Consider the following 25743-nt stretch of genomic DNA (forward strand, 5'->3'; position numbering starts at 1 on the left):
TTGATCTTTTCCATTGCTTTATCTATCTTACACAACTTGATAAGATAATACTCACATGCTTCTTGCTGAAAAACCCAGGTTTCTCTCATTTTTCCCTCCTATCTCGGATCTTTAACACTAGGAATCAGTCTTGTGGCTTTTCTCTGCACTGCCTTCACTTGAATGCTGCACTCGTGCCTCAGTGAACAAAACTGGACACAATACTCAAGATGTAGTTTGATCAGAGCTTCCTCTAACTTTTCTTCTACTCTTTGGGTTCTGTAATTCAACATTCCGTTGACTTTTTTGATTGATGCTCTGCATTGGTTGGATACATTGAATCTATAAAGACTCCTCGGTCTCTTTTCGATTCACCCCCATCATTATCCTGATCAGGTTAATTGTTAACTATGCCTCTGGAGTGGAAAACTGCACTTTGACATGTATTATGAGAGATTTTTTTATTCACAGATAGTAATCAAGATGCTTTCAATATCGAAGTTGCTTTGTTAGTGTTTCAGTGTCACAAGTGATGACCTGAAGATTTTTTTAAATGATTGGTACAAGGAATCTGAAATTCTTGGAGCTGCGTGGACAGTCAATTAACTAATCCAAATTATAGCTTATTAGTTCTAGAAGTCAGAAAATTAACATCCAACCTTTCCAGATCCTGATGGGAATACTGAGCAGATGTTAGTTATCAGTTAGGGAAGCAATGGACACCTGCAATTCGCAAGATTGACAACTGAGTATCAGTAAAGTTTGCACACTTTAGCCTAGCATGGGCACAATCCTTGGAGACAGAAGCAGAGTTAACCTTTCCGGTCTGTGACCTTTCATCACCTTTCACCTGAAACGATAACTCTGCTTCTCTCTCCACAGATGCTGCCAGAGCTGCTAGGTACTTCCAGCACTTTTTGTTTTTATTTCAGATTTCCAGCATCTGCAGTATTTTGCTCTTATTATTATAAGGGAACAATCCTTGCTACTTGTAACCTAATTCATGCCTTTCCTTGTATTTTTAAAAATTCATTCTTGGGATGTAGGCATCTCTGACAGGGCAGCATTTATAGGCCATCTATAATTGCACTTGAGAAGGTGGCAGTAGGCCTTCTTCTTAAACTACTGCAGTCTGTGTGGTACCAATGTATGCCAACATTTTCTTCTGTGACGACAGGTTGTAATAAAACCCAGCATGACCGGCGTTGCAGATCTGCTTTGGGGTCTGCTTTTGCTGTATTGTAACGGTGAAGCATGCATTGGAGAAGTGGAGGTGCGCTGTCGTATCGGCACCTCAGACCTGTGCTCCCTGAGATCACTGAATCACCAATTTCTGATCTGTCTGCACTTGGTGATTCCTCCATAACCTGTCGCTTACAAGAACCACAACATTCTTCCAAACATTTCAACCAGCCATTGCGAGCAATAAAAGCTTCAGGGTCAAAGTCAGCTTTTCATTAACAATTCTGGCTCACTCATGTTAAATAATCACTTCAGACAGTGGTGCACCACAAAATCGTTCTCATAAAAACCACGACCATACTCCTCGTTGATGTAGCATAGTATCAGCTGTCCTCAATGATTTGCCTTTCATTGCACTAATAAATCCATGTTTCAGACAAATGAACAAAGCTTTCAGTGTGGCTTTTCTGAATGACAGTTATGGTACTTTTTAATCAATCCTATAATAATTCCCAAATGTGAGACTCCTTCTTTTGAGGTATTTCCTCTTGCTCACCTTTCGTGGGTCTCCCTGTGACTGGTCAGGAGGCAAAGTCTGCTACAAGCACTCCTTCTGATTCCACTTAGGAAATGACCACTAGACTGGTGTAAAAGAGCAGTCGAGTCAACACTCACAGTTTTGCTAGTGGTTTGCTGATCCTGCACTATATTCACAGGGACAGAAGAGACAGTGAAAGCAAATTTTTCTCCCCAATCTATTAAAGAAATAGTGTAAGATCAACAAACCTTTAATAAAATTCCCACCAGAATTTAAAGGGCCAGAGCAAATGGGCAGAATCCCAGATTAACTGGGTTCTTCCTCAATTTCCTGCCCCTGGAAATTAGGTCTTTCATCCTCAGCTCCAGCTGTTTTGGGGCTTCAATCTCAAAAAGCTGTTCAGCGAGAGAGGTCATCACAACAATGCCTAACCTTGTATTCACCTGTTGGATAGTGACTTGGAGCTGGGTCCATGACGCAACAGAAATTTGAATGCAGAGCAAAGGATTATATGTAAAATGTGTGGGGAAATTGTAGATTGCTGGCAGTCTCTTCAGTGCTATTTCTCATGGTAAGTCAGAGGAAACATGTTTGATAAGGGCAGGAACATAATACCATGCAATTCACTGCTACTAAGATGAGTGTAAGCCTGCCCTACACCTATAAAGACCCCCCCATAGTACACCATGTTGTGAACAGGTACTGTGATCAAGTGCCCTATGTGTCAGGATGGCCAGCCCTTGTATCGTCCCTCATGTTCTCAATACAAATTCAAACCAGCCAACTAAAGGCATTTTAGCACTCCTGTACACTTTTATTGTTGGGTTCACAAAGACCCACAAAAAACATAGTTATGATATGAAACATTGGGTTTTATAACCCCCTTGCCTGGTTATTAAATAAGGGATGCTTGTGACATCATTGGAAGTCTAAATGGCTGCCACCACCCACTCCCCAGGATAGCAGTTGATTTGTACTTCACCGCGGTACATTTGAGGTAATCTAGAGACAACTGGCTTTCTTTGTCTTTTAAGTATTCATTATGTTTTGCCATCCGACGGCACCCAAGTAATCAGGAAGATTTATAAATAATGAAGTCACGGAACAACTCTCCAATGCATTTTCCACAAATTGGTCATATCTGATGTCATCTGATTGGGCGTAATTTGCCACTGAGATATTTTTTGTTCTTGGGTTGTGGACCAGCATTTATTGCTGATACCTAGTTTTCAGGGAAAGGTAATGGTGGAGCTCCTCCCTGAACTATTGCTGTCCTTACGGTGGATATTAGGTAGGGAATTCCAGAAAATTGACCTAGCAACTATGAAGGAATAGCAATACATGTCCAAATCAGGACTGTGTGAGACTTGGAGGGAATGTGTGAGTGTGAGTGTTTCCACAACATTGCTGCTCTTTTCCTTCTCAGTGGCAGAGGACATTGGGAGTGAAGTTGCTGCAGCGCATCCTATATAGAACATGTACTGCAGCAGCAATGTGTCAGTGGTGAAAGAGATCAATATTGCATCCAGTGATAGGGCCATCGATCAGATAAACTAATCTGTCCTGGATGTTGCCAAGCCTCTTCAGTGTTGTTCCGATTGCACACATCCAGGTGAGTGGTGAGTATTCCATCAGACTCCTGACTTGGACTTTGTGGAGAGATATTGAGGAGTCAGGTGGTGAGTTACTTGACACGGAGTGCCCAGATTCTGCCTTACTCTTGTAGCCATGATGTTGGTCCAGTTCAGTTTCTGGTCAATGGTGATACACCCACATTCCTCTCCACCACCCCCCCACCACCACCCACCCCCAAGATGTTGAGGATGATTGATGTGATGGTGGGGCCATTGAAGACAAGAGAAGATAGCTGGGTTTTCTCTTGTTTGAGGGGGCCATTACCTGACACTTATATGGTGCAAATGTCAGATAAAGAAATAACATTATCTAGGTTTATGGGCCCCCAACAATGGGGACTCCTTAAATACATTACTATTAAAAAAAACACTGGATTGGCCTGGCAGGGGCTTATTTTACCAATTTACATCTATCCACACAGTTGTGCTCAATTGAAGTGAGTGTAGCTCCTCTCATTTTAATGACTATTTTGTTTTTTTATTTGTATCGTTTGTTGAAGTGAGAGGGACAAGCTTCAGAAATTTAATTTGTTCCTTTGTTCCCCCACTGTCAACATCAAACATTCCCAACTCAGATATGGCACAGGCCAGCTGCAGAGTCAAGCTTCCATAATTCTGCCCCACTGATGTGTCTGAATCCCAACCTCTCCAGGGTACCAGTGTAAGTTTTTCCATTTTACACATCAGTCATCCTCGTGGCCTCTGAGATTGAGCTGGAATTATGGAAATAATTATGGAAAAGGGAATAAAATTCCATTCTCCAGCACAGACATCTCTCATCTTAATAAGATCAAATGCCTTTTTTATAAGTTCTGTGCCAGTAAATAATACTGGATCTTAAAACCATGCAGGATTCAAATTGCACCATGAAAAATTAATAATAAACCTGTTAACATATTTCCACGAAATTCCACAGTTTGTGTTGTTAACAAAAGAGTTAACCCATTATAAATATCAGGGCTCACACCTTCCCTAGCAAAGGTGTTCATTGCTAATGTAAGAGTGCCTGATTTCAGCCTCAGAGATTTTGGTCCCAAAATTTCTTGACCTCAATGGCACTCTCCAGTCTGTCCGTGCTGGACTTTGCAAGGTCTGAAGGAGGCATCTCATTAACATGGGGCAGGCGGGTTCATGCATCTCTACAAGCCCATCTCTGGTGCTTGCTTCCCCGATGCTCATGGAAACTAGGCTGGTCTCCAACATCACCCCAACCACTACCCCTTCCCAACCCCAGTCATATTCTCCTTGCCCCCTAAGCAAGGGGGCTGGTCTGGTGGAATAGGTTTAAGATGTAAATATTTTTAAGATTGAAGTAGAAAACCCAATGAGAAATTACAAACTGCCATTTGGCAGCTGTTTCATCCAACTTACAGTATATTTGTTTTTCAAGGAATCTCGTGCCTTGTTTTCTATTCACTAGATTCTCACACAAAGGAGGACACAATTATACAATCTGATGTTATTGACAATATCTGACTCTAAAAGTGTGTTATTTTTAAAATAAGAGTAACAATTTTAAAAAGAGGGTAAAGAGAATAAGAAGTAATTGGAGTCAGTACATATGGTAAGCGTAGTATGCTTGGGAGGAACAGGTGACTTTAAACCTATGGTTCCCAAAGTTCTCCACCACTAGGATTTTCTTTATGCCGTGGCTGGATCTGCTGTAGACTAATTGATGGAGATTGATCGTGATGATTAGACAACATCCCCATAATCGTTGTATCAAGCAACTACCAAGATAGTAGAAGGACAATTAGATGAACTTCTGTCTCTTTTAATCTAGCAATTTCTATTCCTGTTTCTAACAACTTGCATTTATGTTGTGCCGTTCATGTGGCAAAATGTCCCTTGTGCTTTACAAAAGGAGCAATGGACACAGGGCAGAGAGCAGGAGACAATTGTGGATGAATTGACCAAAAAGGCACAGCAAAATGGTAGAATTTGGTGGAAGATTTTTTTTTATGGTGGAGGGAAAGATTGCAAAGCAGAGAAGTTTTGCAAAGAATTCCAGAGTGCTAGGCTTGCTGCCTGAAGGGTCAGTGACTAACAGTAGATGACAGGGTAGAAAGGGAAAGTATACTAGATGCGAATAAAAGAGCAGAGGGTGTGAGCTGGGTTGTAAAGATGGAGAAGATTGCATGTGGAGCGAGATCATGAGGGAATCTCAAGGATAGGCAAGAAGACAGAATACAAAGGAGAAAATAGATGACATAGTTAGTGGGCTAAAGTGATTACATTTTTTATTGAATGTAAAATTGTATTTTAGCCCTCTAATTTAATGGTTAATAGGTAATACTTCGGTTCACCTCTTCCATATTCTGATGTTTCTATATCTCTCCATTTTCTGTGCTGCGGTTATCTATCGGAGTATTTATGAAACATCATTTTGTGTATTACCTCACGATCTCCTTTGTTCTTTGTATTTCATTTCCTTCTCTTGGTGAATAAAACCACTGAACATTCTTTTGTTATTTGTATTGTACTTGTCTTCATTCCTATGTCAGTGGTATTGCTGCACCATATGTGCAAGACCTCATTTTCAGGACTCTTGATTATTTGCCAGTTTCCTTTGTTCTTACAGATAATGGACTCTTTAATAACTGTGGTCTTCTACCATTTCTATCTCTAGTCTAAATATTCTAATACTTTCCTTTGACTTTTAAATCTGTTACAACCTACTGTTTCCCTGCTGCCACCATGAGGTGTGTACAACTTTCTTTTTTGAAAAAAAAGATTTTCAGTCAACAAAAAACACTTTAGAAGCTGGTTTTCAACTTATCGATAGCTTAAACTTAATAGATTGATTTATCAGAAATCACAAAGATTTTAAAAATATAAAAGTACGTCAAGCAACACTAATTTTTCTCATTAAAATACTAGGCCCCATAAATTATGCTAAGGGATACTGGTATATGAAGGTTTAAAAAATGTTCCTTCTTCCAGTAATTTAGATGAGGCATTAGTGCATTTATTTTTTTTTTATTTGTTAAACTTCCCCTTAAATAGTGGTGGAAAGAATTATAGATGAACCAATACCAGTGCCAATTTCAGAAGTCAATGTACTGAGTCAATCTGTGATGCAAAAGCACGTCCAAAAACAAAATTGTCGCCTGCACAGTAAATTGCCTTGTAGGGACAGGGGAGTTATTTTACCTTAATTTAGGATATGCAATGATATGTCACCCAGTCAAAAACCTTCACGTACATGCAGCAATTTCTGTGTCAACGACTTATAATGAAATATTTGCACTTCTATAAAATGGCAATTATTAAACAGCAATCAATAACAGCAACTTGCATTTATATAGTGCCTTTAACATGGCAAAAATGCCCAAGGCACTACACAGGAGCGGCGTTATCACGCAAAACTTATAACACGCGCAAAACTAATTGGAGGCTAAGCGGAAAAGGCAGGGGAGTGTTACTAGTTGGATAACTCTTTCAAAGAGCCGACACAGACACAATGAGTTGAATGGCCTCCTTCTCTGCTGTAGAATTTTATATGAACACATAAATGGAGTTAACTACTTAAGCAGTTCAGATATATTAATTTTCATTTGAACCCACCTAGATTTTCAACAGCTTGTTATAGGGATAATCTGGGGACTGTAAATATTTTCAAATCATGTGCTGCATAGTTTCAAATGTAAAGGAACATCCTTCTTCAGTAACAATTAGCTCAGGAGTTTGGTCCGTAAGGTTTGCTAGACTGTCAGGAATGTATAAGCTAGAGCTGCCAAGAGATTCTTGATCATCTCATGTTTGAGACTCAGAAACTGCAACCAAAATCACTAAATTTCAGAAGCTGTTTATGGAAAAAAAAGGTCACTTGGACAATAAAAGGAAAAAGAAAATTCTGTGGCGAGGGGAAACATTTTGTTTTAGCACTGCCCCCTTTTAATAGCAGACAATAAAAACCTGAAAATCCTTGGTGAGTGGGCACTACTACGAAAGTTCCTCATCCGCTGGAGTATGCCATTGAAAGGGTTTTTGGTCAGGTGAAGGGATCCTCTGCAATGCTGGTTAGGAGGAGATGGTGGTGTCGTGGTAATGTCACTGAACTACTAATCCAGAGACCTAGGTTAATACCCTGAGGACATAGGTTCAAATCCCACCACGGCAGCTGGTGGAATTTAAATTTAATTAATAAATTCAATTAAATAATAATAAAAAATCTGGAATTTTAAGCTAGTCTCAGTAATGGTGCCATGAAACCATCATCGATTGGAATAAAAACCCATCTGGTTCACCAATGTCCTTTAGAGAAGGATATCTGGCGTCCTTACCTGGTCTGGCCTACATGTGACTCCAGACCCACAACAATGTGGTTGACTCTTAACTTCCCTCTGAAATGGCCCAGCAAGCCATTCAGGTTAAGGGCAATTAGGGATGGGCAACACATGCTGGCCTTGCCAGCGATGCCCACATCCCATGAAGGAATAAAAAAAGGGAGGGATTTTTGGTCAGGTGGAGGGGTCCTCTGCAATGCTGGTCAGGCAAGTGCTTTACACAAGGCAGCAGTAAATACAGGGCTGGCAGCCCTTTAAATATGATACCAGCACAAGCCTTTGAGTCAGCTGATGCTGCCATTGGCGCCTCATTGCCCACCTCTAATTATTAATTGGACAGGCCCCGATCCTCCCCTCTGTTAATTGGCCAGCTGCCGCGTGATTGCAATTAGTCTGCCTCATGGTTCTCATGAGTCGGGGCACCCACGTTCAGTGCCATCGCCGGGACCTGTGGCCTCCGAACAAAATTCCGTCTTTTGTCTTCATCTACTTAATTTCTTCCTCTTTCTTCTCTTTGTCCATGCAGTCTTCAAGGAAAATTTCCAGAAGGAAGCTACACTTAACTCATTTTAATTCTGTATAGCTTTTTTCTGGAAATTCTTTCTCAGACTTAGATTGTGATTTTCTTCATTCTCCGTGCTAGACCTATATTTCTTCGTTTTCCGCTTTATGATTTTCAACTTTGCTTTAACTGTTATCCTGTGATTCTTTTATGCACCTAGCAACAAAAACAGTGCCTATGCATAACATATTCTTCCAGTCCTTTTCACGGAGCATCCAGACTAGTTTCGAGTTAAAATTGGCAAGACCTTGGCCATTCCGAGTCTCTGCCTGCTCCCTCAGGTTTACGTAAAAGATCCCATAACACTTTTTGAGGAATAGCAGGGGAGTTCCTCCGGTGTCCTAGTCAACATTTATCCCTCAACCAACATCAGCAAAATAGGTTATCAGTTCATTTATTTCTTTGCTGTTTGTGAGAGCTTGCTGTGTACGAATTGGCTGTCACTTTTCTACATTACAGTACTTCATTGGTTGTAAAAGACCATGAAAGGTATTATATAAACACAAGACTTTCTTTTCCTTCCTTTCTTTTTTGTTCCCTAGTGATTAGTAGAGCAGACACCACAACTGACAACTTGGAAAGCACACTGCTGTGGCAGTCCAGTCAACAACAACTTGCATTTATATTGCCCCCTTAATGTGGAAAGGTGCCCCAAGATGCTTAGATTTAAAGTGATTGGTAGAATAATTAGAGGGGAGATGAGGAAAAGCTTTTTCACCCAGAGGGTGGTGGGGCTCTGGAACTCACTGCCTGAAAGAGTAGTTGAGGCAGGGACCATCAACTCATTCAAAAGGAGTCTGGATAGGCACCTCGAGTGCTATAATCTTCAGGTCTACGGACCAAATGCTGGAAGGTGGGATTAGAATAGGTGGATCGTTTTTCGGCCGGCACAGGCATGATGGGCCAAGTGGCCTTTTTCTGTGCCTTAAACTTTCTTATGATTCTATGCTTCACAGAGACATAACCAGGCTGAAATCAGTCATCAGCATTTGAAAGGAATGGCTGAAATCAGTCTCGGGATAGATTAATATTTTGGTAGCAGAAAATCAGTTGGAAACTCACCCTGTTGGTCTCAGGCATATGTCTGAGCAGCAGTAAATGGATTTGGAGTGGCGATAATAGGAATGTATCGGATCAGAAAAGACTATTCTGATCCATTTGGTCTGTCCCAATGTGTTGGAATTATCAGGCCCAATTTTAAAACACACAAAACCGCTTCACTTACACAGAGATTCCCCATCTCCCACAAAACCTCTCAACTTTCTATCAAATTTTGCTGCAGCTCCCATTCCCTCTATTAGTGGACTATTCAAGCCATTTGCCCACCACCTTCTGTTACTTTTAAACTGTCTTGTCATATTCCCTTTTCAAAATTTGATACTGGCTCTCTTGTAGAATCGGCGACCATGTTAAATATATTTGGCAGTCTTTTCTGTGGGGGTCTCCTGTCGTCACCTGCACACCATTTGCACCGTTTCTTCCTAGTTTCTGCTGACCGTCCATGGAGTTTAACGTGGGAGGTCAAGGAACCTCTGCAGAAATTCTATCCCATTGACTTTGATCTTGTCCATGTCCCTTAGGATATTGAATACTTCAATAAGTTTGCCTTTGAGCACTGCATCTTGTTTAAAATATTGTTCATGTTTCCCCCTCCCCCCCAAGAATTTAATGTTGTGGCGTGGTATTCAGGCATGCTGAAGGCCACAAATTCAATGCCAGAGTTTACTGATTCAGCCAAGGCATCAGCACAGCATTACAGATAACCTCAATGACCTTGGTTAGGGATGGAAAGAAAGACTTGCATTTATACAGTGGCCTTTAATGACCTCCTGACATCCCAAAGCACTTTACAGCCAATTAAGTACTTTTTGAAATGTAGCCACTGTTGTAATGTAGAAAACATGGCAGCCAATTTACACACAGCAAGGTCCCACAAACAGCAATGTGATAACCACCAGATAATCTGTTTTAATGATGTTGATTGAGGGGTTAAATATTGATCAGGACACTGGGAAGAAATCCCCTGCTCTTCCTCAGAATAATGACATGAGATTTTTACATTCATGTGAGAGGCCAGTTGGGGCCTCAGTTTGAAGTTTCATCTAAAAGACGGCACCTCCAAAAATTCAGCTCTCTCTCTCAGTACGCACAGCCTCTGACTCTGACTCAGAGGCAAGCTTGCTACCACTGAGACAAGGTTAATTTTTTCCATCAGCCAGGGTTCCCATTTCTGATTACCTTCCAGTGACTGCTTGAAAGTTGTCTGTGGATGTCAGGTGAGGACAGGATTAGGCTGGGTTGGGATGCCCCTCTGTTGAGTAGTCTCGAATCTGTGACTGACTAGACTTACCTCACTTAACTGAAGTGTTGGAGTGCTGCTGGTGATCATGGAACTAAACCCTGAGAAAGAAGTCCATATTTTCAGAAGAAGCTAGACAATTGGGTGATGATGCTTTTATGAGCTAGAAACAGCAGTGGATGCTTTGTTGGTGGGGTGGGGAAGTTGTGAGGTTCAAGGTTTCCAAAGTAATCCCGAACTTCTCAACTGCAGTAATACAAAGAAGGCAAAGGATCACTTGATAGTCCTGTGAAAAGCATTAAAAAAAAATTACAAAGGAAATGAGTGTCACAAAGTTTTGTTTCAATATGAGCAAGTTTCAAACAGGATGCAGGATTCCACTGGGGATAAGAAACAAGGGACAAAAGTTATCCCGTGGCTCCGGGCCAACGCTCAGATTGGTTCATTCTGTATCAAAGTCTTGCGTCTCGAGCGCGTCCGACTCACCTCAGACATCACGTTTCAAATCGCCCAAAGGGCTGAAAAATGACAATGTAAGCCAGTCATTTCCTGTTGTTTTTTTTGGACCAGGATAACCTGGCTTCTACCCAAGGACAGGAGCCATGGATGTATAAGCAGCTATCTTTTAATGGGCCTGAGGATGTATCTATGCAGTCCACCTTTCTGTAGGAAGTACTTGACCTGTGACATTAAAGGGACAAGCTAAGTTAAAACTCAACTCCACCTTATGAGCTAACCATCATAACCGTTCCTCTAGACCAAAAAAAAGTCCACGAACAACATCACGGGAAGCCGACTAGCATTATATGTTTTTAATCTGAAGATAATTATTTTCTTACTCTATCCTCCTTGTTGCTCAGAACCTCCAATGTTGCAAAACAATGATGGAGTTAGCATGCTTACTAATAAATGCTTACAGCTTTGAAAACAATTTTTTTTTTTAATTGATTTAATCTATGCATGTAGCCCACCAGTCTCAAGTCAGTGATGCACTGTAGCACCTCTAGAGAGCACTGCAGGTCTGAGCAGTGGGTGTCTGACCAGGATTGTGAATGGCTGGCTGTTCTGTTTTGAGTTATAATATGAATGGGTAATAAAATATTTTTGCCTGGAATGAAAGAAAGTGCTTTCTGGTATTGTGTTAACTGTGCAGTACTCCTGAAGGTCTCATGGTTCACACTAAAACTCATCCATGCTGATTTCTGTTAACTACTTGACTCACTCTGAACTCGATTCAATGCAGTACCATGCTCTTGTTAATAACAGAATAGCTAATAACATGACCTACCAGCGTTAACAAAATGCCAAGTTTTTAAAAAAGCTAAAACTCTTTTAAAAAGTGCATTAAACTTGAACTACTTTAGACCTGCTGTGTATATAAATCCAGAGTTGTTGCAGTAATCTTCGTAGTAATTACAGTGCGCCTCAGGTGAAGTACTTGTCCATAACCTCATAAGGAAAGGCAAGTACTTGCATTTGCATAGCGCCTTTCATGGCCTCCTGACATCCCAAACTGCTTTACGGCCAATTACATACCTTTGAAGTGTAGTCACTGCTGTCATGTAGGAAACACAGCCTCCAAATCACACACAGCAAGCTCCCACAAATAGATATGAGATAATGGCAGAAAAACTGTTTTATGATATTGGTGGAGGGATAGATATTAACCAGAACACTGGGTAGAGCTCTCCTGCTATTCTTCAAATAGTGCCATGATTTCTTTTGCGTCCACCCGAGCGGACAACCACAGCCATGGTTGAATGACTCCTCCGAAAGACGGCACCTCTGACAGTGCAGCACTCCCTCGGTACTGCACTGGAGAGTCAGCATGGATTTTATGAAAAGTCTTCAGAGTGGGACTTGAACCCATGACCTTCTGATTCAGTGCTCCCACTGAGCCAAGGTTGGCACTGGCAGCAGTGATTATATCCTGAATGAAGGCAGGCTCAGCACCATGACAGAGCAGAGGGATTGGTGGGCATTGGCCCACAGGAGACCAAAGGCAACATTTCAGGCTGACATGGCCACAAAAGATATTCGACTACGTATGGCACCAAGGAGCTCTAGCAATGCTGAGGCCAGTGAGGATCAAAGAGAAAACTCTCCAATGGCTGGTGTCACACCTGACACAAGAAAGATAGATTGTTTGTTGGAAGCCAATCAGCACAGCCCCAGGACATTACTGCAGGAAGCCCTGAGAGAAACACTCTCAGCCCAGCCACCTTCACCTGCTTCATCAATGATCTCCTTCCCATCATTAAATTAGGCATGGGCTGCTTGTTGAACTCCATTGACAATTCATCTGATAATGATGCAGTCCATGACCAGCTTCAGAAGAACCTGGATAACATCAAGGCTTCGACTGACAAGTTGAATTTACACTAAACAAGTGTAAGGCAAGAATCATCCAAAACAAAAGAAGGCTCTTCTATCTCCCTTAGAGCATGGTATCACCATGATGGAGACCCCCCACCACCCCCACCATCAACATCTTTTGGGGTCACCATTGATCAGAAGCTGACCTGAACAATCAACATTAGTCTGATGCTACAAAGATTGGGTAGAGGCTGAGTACACTATGATGAATGGCTCATCTCCTGATCATTCAATATCTCTCCACATCTAAAAGTCTCAAGGCAGGAATGTGATGTAACATTCACCTGTTAGGATGCATATTAAGTTGTGTGTCTATGTACACAAATTACTAAAAGTGAGTGCCAGGTATAAAAGTAATCAAAAAGGCGAATGCAATCTTGGCTTTTATCTCAAGGGGACTGGAATTCAAAAGTGAGGAAGTGATCTTTCAGATGTACAAGACCTTAACTAGACCCCATCTGGAGTGCTCCATTCAGGTTTGGGCGCTGAAACTCAGGAAAGATAAATTGGGCTTGAAAGGAATACAGCACAGCCTCATTAGAATAATACCAGGGCTTAGAGAGGTAAGTTATAAAGAGAGGTTGCATAAACCTTGGTTGTATTCCTTTGAGTATGGAGGTTGAGGAGTGAGCTAATCAAAATCTTTAAAATAATAAAAGGATTTCATAGGATAGATGCAGAAAAACTATTTCCTGTAGTGGGAAATCCAGAGTACGGGGGCGTAATCTTAAAGCTGGAGCTTAACCATTTAAGTAGTGAAATCAGGAAGCACTTCTTCACAGAAAGGATAGTGGAAATCTAGAATTCTCACTCCCACCCCCAAAAGGCTATGGATCTGTACATTTTTGTTAGGTAAGGACATCAAGGGATTTAGAGCAAGGACAGTTAATGGAGATACAAATCAGCCATGAGCTAGTTGATTGATAGCATAGGCTCAAAGGGATGAATGGCTTACACCTGTTCAAAGCCCCACCAAAAGGCAGGGACCCAGTATATCCCAGTCACCACCGAGTTCCAGTAGACATTCTCAAGAAAGTCCCAGACTTATCCCTCCCTTAAAAGGGCAATTTTCCTGAGTATTTCTGGAGGCACCATTGCCCCGATAATGACACAAGCACAAAGTAGGTTGTAACTAGAGGTGAAGGTGAAAGTCTGGCTTTCCTGCACACTTGTCTGTTTTTTTAGCAGATATTGTCATCTGTTATTGGGAGATTTACGGTAACTTTCCAAAGCAGGACTGATTCGAAACATTCCTGTTGCTGTGAAACCGCTGGGGCCTCAAAATAAAATTTCGACACCTCGGGCAAGGAGAGGGGCAGTCATTTCTTTTAGTGAACAACAGTGTTATTGAATGACGCTGTGGGTAAACGTGCAGCTTCTCAGTGAAGAGCTGGGTAACAGGCTCATGTCAGGAAATCCTACAACGGAGAGGGAGCAGTGAGGCCAGCTGAAGGCCACATAATAGTTGAAATAACTTGCCTTAGTGCAATTTTCCTATGACCCATAACCTGGCCCCAATTCCCAACCCTGACATCTATCCTTATTTGGATCCAGCAAACCCTAAAGGCAATCTGATGAAAAATGCAAATAAGGTTTTAGATTTTCAAAGTTTGGACTGTTGCATATGAAACTGTGGCAGCAAAAATAAATGGACAAGTCTCTCTTTTCAATTTAACTGTACGTCATAGCACCAGCCTTTCCCTCCATCTCCACTGGGAGGTATTACACGTCCTAGACCAAAGCTGATGATGTTATGTCCGTCGTGAGTCAGGTCAGAAACTGACTGCGGTCAGTTTCATTCATATGAAAACAAATCAAATTCTTCTTGTCAAATTGTTACTCAGCTCTCCACATGCACAGACCTCCCTTGGCACACAACAACAAACAAGCACATTTTAACTGCGCATTCCTCTGGACATTCTGTAGCACCATTCTGCTGTAGGCTTGCCATTGGTCCAAGTTTTGAACCAGACAGCCTTGTTTATAAGTGGGCTGTTGGGAAATGTCTAAACTGCATACCGAAGAACCAAAAATCTGTATTTAGTTTAAATAGAAGGCAGCTCTTTCCACTTATAACATGATGGCATTATGTTGAAGTGTTTTTGCTGTGATTTCAGCTGTAACAACGCAAACATCAAAACTGAAGCCATGACCCTGATCCCTGTCCCTATCCTCCTCCCAATTTGGACTTGGGAGAAGATGCCAACTCCCCACTACTGCGTTATAAAGTGAAAGGAGGAGAATCAGTTACACCCTGATGTCTGAGGCATCTGAGGAGGATCTTGATGACAATCAGTGCTCAGCCAACACAAGCTGATGCACATGCCTTTGTTTGAAAGGGATGAAGGACCAGCGATTTGAATCAACCTTCAGAATATGAAAACTCATCGATAGCCCTGGTGGGAAGTGCAACTGTAACATTGTGGATTACTGACCAGTGGCACCCATTTCATGCATTGAAGAGACACTCATTTAGATTTGATTTCTGGCTGCACTGTCTACATGGCTCGTTGCATTTAACGTGTTCAATTGCCATAGAAACAGTGCATTTTTGCAAGGACATATTTGCCCTGTCTATCTAAAACCCTGTAAGATGTAATACAGAAATCTCCCATTTTGCCATGTCCAGCATCTGAGAACTGACCAGGCGAATATCACCTAACCCAGGACATGTTCACTGACCCAGCACCTGGAAACTGATCAAGTGAATATCACCTAGCCCAAGACATGTTCACTGACCCAGCACTTGTAAACTGACCAGGCGAACATCACCTAACCCAGGACATGTTCACTGACCCATCACCTGCAAACTGACCAGGTGAATATCACCTAGCCCAAGACATGTTCATTGACCCAGCACTTGTAAACTGACCAGGCGAACATCACCTAACCCAGGACATGTTCACTGACCCAGCACTTGTAAACTGACCAGGCGAACATCACCTAACCCAAGACATGTTCACTGACCCAGCACTTGTAAACTGACCAGGCGAACATCACCTAACCCAGGACATGTTCACTGACCCAGCACTTGTAAACTGACCAGGCGAACATCACCTAACCCAGGACATGTTCACTGACCCAGCACTTGTAAACTGACCAGGCGAACATCACCTAACCCAGGACATGTTCACTGACCCATCACCTGTAAACTGACCAGGTGAATATCACCTAACCCAAGACATGTTCACTGACCCAGCACTTGTAAACTGACCAGGCGAACATCACCTAACTCAGGACATGTTCACTGACCCAGCACTTGTAAACTGACCAGGTGAATATCACCTAACCCAAGACATGTTCACTGACCCATCACCTGTAAACTGACCAGGTGAATATCACCTAACCCAAGACATGTTCACTGACCCAGCACTTGTAAACTGACCAGGCGAACATCACCTAACCCAGGACATGTTCACTGACCCAGCACCTGGAAACTGACCAGGCGAACATAACCTAACCCAGGACATCTCCCATTGTCTAGCCTCGATCACAGCTGCAAATATTATGCCCCACAGAGGGCCCCCCAGCAACACAGACCACCCTCACTAAAACTAACCCGCCCTGCCCTGCTCTGCGACTCCTACCCCCTCACCGGGGCCCAGCCGATTGCCCCTGGCGAGGCCCAAAGCCCACTTACCTTTTTGAAGGGCAACGTCCATCGTTCCTCTTCATGCTGGGTGCAGTTCCAGCATTGGCCACTGCTCCTAGTGGCGCTGCTAGGACTGAACAGTTAGTTGCCAGTGCTCTGATTGGCCAGCATCTCCTGGAAGCGGGACTTCCTGTCTCAGAGCCGTCCATGTCTCCGCTTTAAAGACGTCTGCAAACGCGACATGAAATCCTGTGACATTGATCACAAGTCGTGAGAGTCAGTTGCCGGTGTTCGCCAGAGCTGGCGGACAGCCATAAAGGCGGGGCTAAAGTGTGGCGAGTCGAAGAGACTTAGCAGTTGGCAGGAAAAAAGACAGAGGCACAAGGGGAGAGCCAACTGTGTAACAGCCCCGACAAACAAATTTTTCTGCAGCACCTGTGGAAGAGCCTGTCACTCTAGAATTGGCCTTTATAGCCACTCCAGGCGCTGCTCCACACACCACTGATCACCTCCAGGCGCTTACCCATTGTCTCTCGAGATAAGGAGGCCAAAGAAGAAAAGAAGATTGGCCGGCATCTCCTGGAGGCGGGACTTCCTGTCTCAGAGGGGTGAATGTCCCAACTGAGGCCAATTAAGGGCCTGGACCAGGCAAAATTGCAGCGTGGCTTCCAGGTCCGGCAGAGGCGGGCTCACCCCTGACTTTTCAGTTGGTGGATGGGACCACTGTCACAACGTTAAAGTCTGGCCATGTTTTCAGCAGCTGCTACTTGAGAACATGGTTTATATAAACTTCAAAATATTACTCTTTTCATATTGAATATATTCAAAACTACTGGAGACTGACAACATAAACCTCAGACGGTCACACTTAGCTAGGCTTTCAGGCGAACTCTTGATTTTAGGCAGTTGAGGCCACTTAACCCAATCACCCTTGCCAACCTCCACTTTAATCACAGTAACCAAGAAATTCCACCCACTGAAATAAAATAGCATTTTATTTGTACCCATTTGTGTAACCATTACTGTACATTTTAAATGTACCATTTTCAGTGGGGGTTAATGAGAAATTTAACTCTATTTGAAAATAAGCATGAGGCCAATCAGGTCGCCTGGCCTCAGTGTCAATCGCACACAGGACAATTATCAATATTCTACTCTCTGGCCTAAAGAACGCGTGAGTACACCAGTAATTCTGTGAAATAAAAACAAGAAATGCTGGAACCACTCAGCAGGTCTGGCAGCATCTGTGAAAAGAGAAGCAGAGTTAACGTTTCGGGTCAGTGACCCTTCTTCGGAACTGACAAATATTAGAAAAGTCACAGGTTATAAGCAACTGAGGTGGGGGTGGGGCAAGAGATAACAAAGGAGGTCGAGATTGGACCAGGCCACATAGCTGACCAAAAGGTCACGGAGCAAAGGCAAACAATATGTTAATGGTGTGTTGAAAAATAAAGCATTAGTACAGATTAGGTGTTAATACACTGAATATTGAACAGCAGCAAGTGCAAACCTGAAAAAAAACCTGAAAAAAACAGTGGGTAAGCAAACTGAACAAACTAAGATGAAATGAAATAAATGCAAAAAAAAGATGGTAAAAAATGTAAAAAAGAATGTAAAAAAAAAAGGAAGAAAAAATAACTAAAAATGAAAGTAAAATGGGGGGCTGTCATGCTCTGAAATTATTGAACTCAACGTTCAGTCCGGCAGGCTGTAGTGTGCCTAATCGGTAAATGAGATGCTGTTCCTCGAGCTTGCGTTGATGTTCACTGGAACACTGCAGCAATCCCAGGGCAGAGATGTGAGCATGAGAGCAGGGGGGAGTGTTGAAATGGCAAGCAACCGGAAGCTCAGGGTCCTGCTTGCGGACTGAGCGGAGATGTTCCGCAAAGCGGTCACCCAGTCTGTGCTTGGTCTCCCTAATGTAGAGGAGACCACACTGTGAGCAGCGAATACAGTATATTACATTGAAAGAAGTACAAGTAAATCGCTGTTTCACCTGAAAGGAGTGTTTGGGGCCTGGGATAGTGAGGAGTGAGGAGGTAAATGGGCAGGTATTACACCTCCTGCGATTGCAGGGGAAGGTGCCATGGGACGGGGACGAGGTGGTGGGGGTAATGGAGGAATGGACCAGGGTGTCGCGGAGGGAATGATCCCTTCGGAATGCTGACAGGGGAAGGGAGGGGAAGATGCGACTGGTAGTGGCATCACGCTGGAAGTGGCGGAAATGGCGGAGGATGATCCTTTGGATATGGAGGCTGATGGGGTGAAAAGTGAGGACAAGGGGAACCCTGTCACGGTTCTGGGAGGGAGGGGAAGGGGTGAGGATAGAGGTGCGGGGAATGGGCCGGACACGGTTGAGGGCCCTGTCAACCACAGTGGGGGGAAATCCTCGGTTGAGGAAAAAGGAGGTCATATCAGAATCACCGTCATGGAAGGTAGCATCATCAGAGCAGATGCGTTGGAGACGGAGAAACTGGGAGAATGGAATGGAATCCTTACAGGAGGTAGGGTGTGAAGAAGTGTAGTCGAGGTAGCTGTGGCAGTCGGTGGGCTTATAATGGATATTAGTAGACAACCTATCCCCAGAGATGGAGACAGAGAAGTAATTCTGTGAACTTTGCTTTGCCGGTAATCTCAGGCTTCCCAAGCTGTGTGTTGTTAAGCCAAAGGCGTGACAGGTTCATTAAAAACAGCTTATTAAATTTTGTTTCTGGCAAGGCTACGTTTATTGTCCTTGCTGAGAAGGTGAATCACTTCATTCAATATTGTGGTGCTACCATAATGGTGTTATATAGTGAATTACAAGATTTTTGGCCAGCAATGATGATAAAACAGCAAAAACAAATCCTCGTCATCATGTTAGGTGACTTGCAGGGGAAGTTGCAGGTGATAGTGTTCCATGATATTGTTGCTCTTGTTCTACTGAAAGGAATCGGTGAAAGGTAATTTGTTCCTCAATCATTTCGATATCATTTTTATACATATTGAAGAACTGCCCTACACTCGGCTGATAGCTCAGACTTCAGTTCCTTTCAGCAACATCCCTGAATATGTCCTGGTTTTAACAATTGACTTCAGAGCCCCTGAATGAGGGAGGAGAAAAATGAGCCAAGGCTCCTATTATTGTTTGCTATCTATTGACACTTGCTAGAAGGTTCACATGTGTGGATAGTGAGTGCAATTGGCATTGGACTCAGAGATGAGGAGAAATTTTTTTTCTCAGAGGGTTGTGCAACTTTGGAACTCCATGCCTCAGAAAGTGGTGGAGGCAGGGTCATTGAATATTTTTAAGGCGGAGGTACATAGATTCTTGTTAGGCAAGGGAATTAAAGATTATCGGGGGTAACTGGGAGTGTGGAATTTGAAACACAAACAGTTCAACCATGATCTTATTGAATGGCGGGGCAGTCTCAAGGGGCCGAATGGACTACTACTGCTTCTAATTCGTATGTTTGTATGTTCATATATTCGTATCTGATGCCGTCAATGGTTGAAAGACCACTGACACTGATACATGTGAGGCACGTGTATGAATAATGGCCATTTCAGTTTGTGGGGGCAAGGGGAGAAAAATGAGCAGCACCCAGAGAACTTCACAGCAGCAAGAGTTGGCGTGCTGAGGAGAAGTGGGAAGGAAACTCTGAAAACTCTGGGAAATTGTTCAGCAGTTTTAACTCGGGGGTGAGAGGTCAACGTGAGGTCAGTGGGGTAAGTGGCAGATCATGCAGGGCCATTTTAATTCCTGGGTCTCATTACCAAAATGCAAACCCAACTGTCACTGAACCTGGCAGGAATGGTGTGGGGCTGTTGCACAGGAGTAGGGAAAGTGCAGGAGGAGGCCAGTGTTGGGTACCCATGGTAACAGCTCCAAGCAGTCAGGTTAGAGGTTTGTGGAGTGGTGGGAGGAGGATTCTGGACACAAACATAGTCAGCGGAGGGGGATATCTGGGGCAGGAGAGTTCCATATTTTCCTTGTGGGACTGGAAGAGCACTCCTGCTCCTCCTGGCCCACTGGGAACCCTTAAAAGCAAAATTAACTTACATTCTCGGCCCTGTTCCCTCTTTGGCACCTGCTGGAGCCATTACCGGTACCAGACACGCAATGTGATCTAAAAATTATGGCGGGAGCGGAATAACATCACCATACCCGAATTGTTGCATGTTAATGTGGTTCGCACCTTGCCTGGGGTGAGGGTCTTGTCTGCTGTTCAAAACATGCCTGTTAAAATGGCATGAGGAGCAAGTGTTGTGTGGGCAGGGTAAGCCCCATGTCGCTGGTATTTGAACTGCCCATGTGCTCCCTTTCTCATCAAGGGGGTTAAATTGAAACCTTGCCGTCAAAAGGATAAAAAGATGGTACAGTTACTGATAACTGCCATGCTTTGAAAATGTGTTGTCGAATTGACACTCACATTTGGAGCCATTTCATTCCAGTCAATGAATCCCTGCTTCACAAACCAAAACTTGATCTCTGCATCTCATGTTGCCTTTGTTGAAAGTAATCTCGTTAAACTGTTTAGTGCCTCTCGCAGACCCCAAATCACTAACATTTTGTTCCACCAAAAGTACCCCCTACACAGAATTTTATGCAATGCATCTGTTGTTTTAGAGGGATGTGAAATGCACACCATGTAATAAAACATTCATTCTGTTTAACGCTAAGTGTGTGTGAGATTATGAAGGGCTATATGTTCTTGCACACCGCCAAGCTCCTTCTCTCTTCTAGCCAACCCCAGGTGTCCCAGCCATATAACACCTGTGTTTGCCTTGTAAATATTCCACTGATTTTCATGTAACCTTTTTATTTGCACAGAAATTCACCAGAACACTGCAGCATAGCGAAAGCGGGGAAGATGGTCAGCGTCTCGGACAGTGTTCCAATGAGCTACAGCAGCTACATGGAGGAGAAGCACGTGCCTCCCCCCAACATGACGACGAATGAGCGGAGAGTGATTGTGCCGGCAGGTAATTGTTAGCAAGGATAGATTTTTCGCGTGTGGCCGTGAACTTGTGGAACAGAATGCCACAGAAACACACACAAACCTGGGTCAAAATTCAAAATCAGAAATGGTCATATTCTTGGGAGTTTTTTTTTGGGAGGGCAGGGGTGTGGTGAAATTAGACACGAGCAAGGATGCTAAACAGGCAGGATCATGTTAGCCATTAAACAACGTGCCCGATATTGGTCCTCATATAATATGCCTTATATTCCGTTCTAATGAAGTCAGTGGGCATGGTGTATAACAGGTGACTGATGCAATTCAGCTGTTTAGCATCCCCGCTTGTGTCCAAATTCACCACTTGGTTCAACGGAATGGTGAAGGATGTGGGTTTTGGTGTCAGGGCAGGAGCATGGCAATAATCTGAGAAGGAACCACATGACAACATGAGAAGATGAGCATATTGTCCTCTCCCATTGCAGTGTGAAAGTGTAAAGCTGCTGTGTGGAAGCAGGATTTTCCATGCTTTATATCATGTTATGTCCTTACATTTAAATTGCAGCAAGGCCAGGTATTAGGATTTTAAAAAATGGAAGCCATCCTGTGCTGCTGACAAATTTTCTCCTGTTCTTTTTGCCTTTATGGTGGCATTACATAGTAATGATAAATTCAAACAGGTTGATTGCTTTCTAGAAAGGATTCCTGTAGAGGGAGAGAGAGAGAATGTGTTATGTGTGTTTTGGGGTGGGGGTGAGGGGGTAGTATAATTGAAAACAAATAAACAGGCCCTATCTGAAGTTTAAAAGCTAGGTTCAAAGGATGACTCACCTCTATTTGCATTTGGTACTAGTCAGATGCCACATGAGTACAAAATTGGTTTCATTATTTTCTCAGACAATATTTGCAGTTGGTGAGGAATAGATAGAGGGTATAATTTTCCACTCTGATGGGAGCAAATATCTAACAGTAGTAAACCAGTTGTTTGTTATACACCATGACCAACTTTCCTGTGTTTTCTTTTGGCACAGTGATCCCTAGACAGTTGCTTATCTCTAATTCACCCAATTTCCAAGTCACTGCAGTGAGAGGGAACTGAATGGGGGTGAAATTGATCCAGAGGAGCAAGTGCAAAACGGGCTGGTAATGAATCGGCGCCTGATCTTCTTTCCACCGAGGTTCACGGAATGATATTTCAAACTCTTTTTGGAAAATCGTTTCCTCGTCCCACTGTCGCTTTTACCTGGTTTAAAATTAACAATCTTGGCAATATTTTTCAAAATAAAAACTGGCGTGGTGTATAACAGGCTATTGATTCACTATGAGCCTATCTAACACTGTTGATGTTCACCAACTTTATCTCAATGTGGGCCAGGGTATGCATTTATGTAAAAAATATATAAAGGATTCCAGAAGAGGCCTATAGGAAGCTCAAAATGTTTTGTTAGTTTGGTCGTGTGAAGATATTTTTCAGTTCTTGGGAGGTGCAGGCCTCCTTACTGAAACTGCCTTTTGCAGTAAGCATCAGTAAGGAGTGTTGGGACGTAACCTGACTCGTATCATAGGTATCACAGTCTGTTCACATTCTTTCCCTGACTAACACATGGGCGCCATAGATCTTGTAATGCTGATTCTGAACCAGAGGAGGCAAGTTCCAATCTCTGTCTCAACTGATATTGACACTTGGATTTGCTGGGGGTTGCAAGAAGGAGTGAGAGGAGAGAGGCATGAAGGAGACAACTTTTTTAGGCTTTCCTGTAAATCTTATTGGTGAAAAAGCACACGTCTATGAGGAAGGGAAGGGACAGGAGAATATCCTCCCTGTTCTCTTCCAGTGTGCTCTGTGTAAGTTTGGAGTTTCCCAACCTGTATTTTAGGAGGACTCAGACTCATTCAGTGGCCAGATAATTCACCTTTTCCCTATGATATTTTGTTTTTAATTAGCTTCTTTGCAATGTTTACACTCACTAAGGTGAGGGATCTTAGTGCTGGAAATGGAACGGGTTTAACTCAGTCACTCATTATCAGCATGGAGCTATAAGGCAGCTATAATATGGGGTTAGGTGCCGAGTAAAACTCCCTCACTGTTCTGAGGTTAAATGGTTAATGTATGTTTTTTTTCTCCTCCCACCCACCCACCCCACTTCCCTCTCCCCCCACATATAGATCCTACACTATGGTCCACAGATCACGTGAGGCAGTGGCTGGAGTGGGCAGTGAAGGAGTATGGCTTGATCGATGTCGACGTGTCTCTCTTTCAGAATATTGATGGGAAGGAGCTAAGCAAAATGACCAAAGAGGATTTTCAGCGTCTCACCCCGAGCTACAACGCTGACATCCTCCTGTCACACCTGCACTACCTCAGAGAGAGTAAGCACACATTCAATGTCGAATAAAATGCTCGTATCACTAATGGTGACCATTGAAACTACCAGATTGTCATAAAAACCCATCATGTTCACTAATATGCTTTAGGGAAGGAAATTTGCCATCCTTACCTGGTCTGGCCTATTTGTGACTCCAGACCCACAGCAATGTGGTTGACCCTAAACTGCTCTCCGAATGGGCCTAGCAAGCTACTCAGTTGCATCAAACCGCTACGAAAAACTCTAATAAGACCCGACAGCTCAGTGGTTGTACATAGACCATGTGGACTGCAGCAGTTCAAGAAGGCAGCTCACCACCATCTTCTCAAGGGCAATTATAGATGGGCAATATATGGGATAGGCCTTGCCAGCGACGCCCACATCCTGTGAAAAAATAAAAATAAGTCCTTCAAGATTAATTGGGGTAGATGTTAACTATATAAATGGTGTAAAATGAATGTTAGCCAGTTGGTGGCCTGTTTTACATCTTTTCCAATTTTTTTGCATTGAAGTCAGTTTGCTATCATTCATTTTGTACTATCACACAAAACCAAGATCAATCCCATCCTTCACAGTCCCAATGAAGTGCTCTGCTGAAAACATCAGCATTTTTCTTTCTTCGCAGATGCTGCCTGACCTGCTGAGTGTTTCCAGTATTTTATGTTCTTGTTTCTGATGCTTTGATTGTCTCTAGAAAAATTAATACTCAAATGGATTATAAGATACAAGTATAACAGCAGTTTGCAATAAGATTCTATGGTATTTGTGCAAACAAAAAACACTCCCTATAATAGTTTCTTGGAGTGACCATGCTTTCTTTACCCATGTCAGTTTTCTCCCTGGCTCAGCAGAAGGAACTGACTCATGCTGGGATACAGTTCCATGTCTCTTGGTTGTTCTTCTGTATCTTGGCCAAAAGGACATCCTTAATATTTAAGTCTAGAGAGTGAAAAGCTACAGGCTATTCAACATAAGGTAAAGGTCAGAAGTCGTAACAGCAGAATTACATAGAATTTACAGCACAGAAACAGGCCATTCGGCCCAACAGGTCCATGATGGTGTTTATGCTCCATGCGAGCCTCCCCCCACGGTACATCATCCTATCAGCATAAACTTCTATTCCTTTCTCCCACATCTAACTTCCCCTTAAAGGTCTCTTTGCCAATCACCTCAGCTATTCCATTGGTGTTAAGTTCCACAATCTAACCACTCTCTGTCTTTACCTGAAGCCCACACACATGCAGTTTCCACAAGATTTTCACTGGATTGTTTACCTTGTCAGCTCAGGGCTAACTGCAACAAACTCTTCTGCAGCCCTGGTACTGATTCAAGTACTGATGATGGGTGAATGTAGGTCTTTCCTGGTCGGTATATTTCTGTAACTTTCTCGATCGTGGAGAGAAACTTTCCAGATTTCATTTCCTTAAGTGGCCTGAGTTATTACCTGTTTTTTTTTGCCTCTACCAGGAGATCACATGGTTTTTGTTATGATGGAGAATGCATATATTGTGATATATAAGGCGTTGCAATTGTGTGGGACAGGCTGGATTGACCAGAGGGTCTTTTCCTGTCTGTAATTTTTCATATGTTCATATGTAACACACTAGGGAGTGTATTTGCTCAATGAGTCACTGTCACGCTTCCAAAACTTTTTGGAAGCTTCCTTTTTATCCATTCTACAAAGTTACAAAGTACCATATAAGAACAGGAAATGGCCTGGCTAAAAAATTGATGCAATGTAAGATAGAAAATAACTATTGTAAATAGGGTGATACATGACATAAATTATACCACAGGCAGGAAGGTTGGTGCCTTACAAAATTTATAATTACTGAAATTTTGTATCGGATATATCATCGTCTGGATTAGAGCACCTCTGTCTTATATCAGCAGTGACACATACAGACCGAGAAATTCAGGGCATAATAGACCTCAGGTAAATGAAGAAGGGATTGTCCAGAAAGGGGGAGAATTGTGAAGGGAGGAGTG

At 42.9% G+C, this 25743-nt stretch overlaps 1 protein-coding gene across 5 annotated transcripts in view; it reads left to right on the forward strand.

The window, feature by feature from the left end:
• erg (ETS transcription factor ERG) overlaps window positions 1-25743 on the forward strand; it is a 276398-nt gene that overhangs the window by 233082 nt on the left and 17573 nt on the right. For all 5 annotated transcript variants that reach the window (XM_068041173.1, XM_068041175.1, XM_068041177.1 and 2 more), the window contains 2 exons: window positions 21265-21416; window positions 23555-23758. In XM_068041173.1, the coding sequence (XP_067897274.1) occupies window positions 21265-21416; window positions 23555-23758 (356 nt within the window). The remainder of the gene's footprint in view (window positions 1-21264; window positions 21417-23554; window positions 23759-25743) is intronic.

Source organism: Heterodontus francisci, chromosome 10, assembly GCF_036365525.1.
Source record: "Heterodontus francisci isolate sHetFra1 chromosome 10, sHetFra1.hap1, whole genome shotgun sequence".
Lineage (NCBI taxonomy): Eukaryota > Metazoa > Chordata > Chondrichthyes > Heterodontiformes > Heterodontidae > Heterodontus > Heterodontus francisci.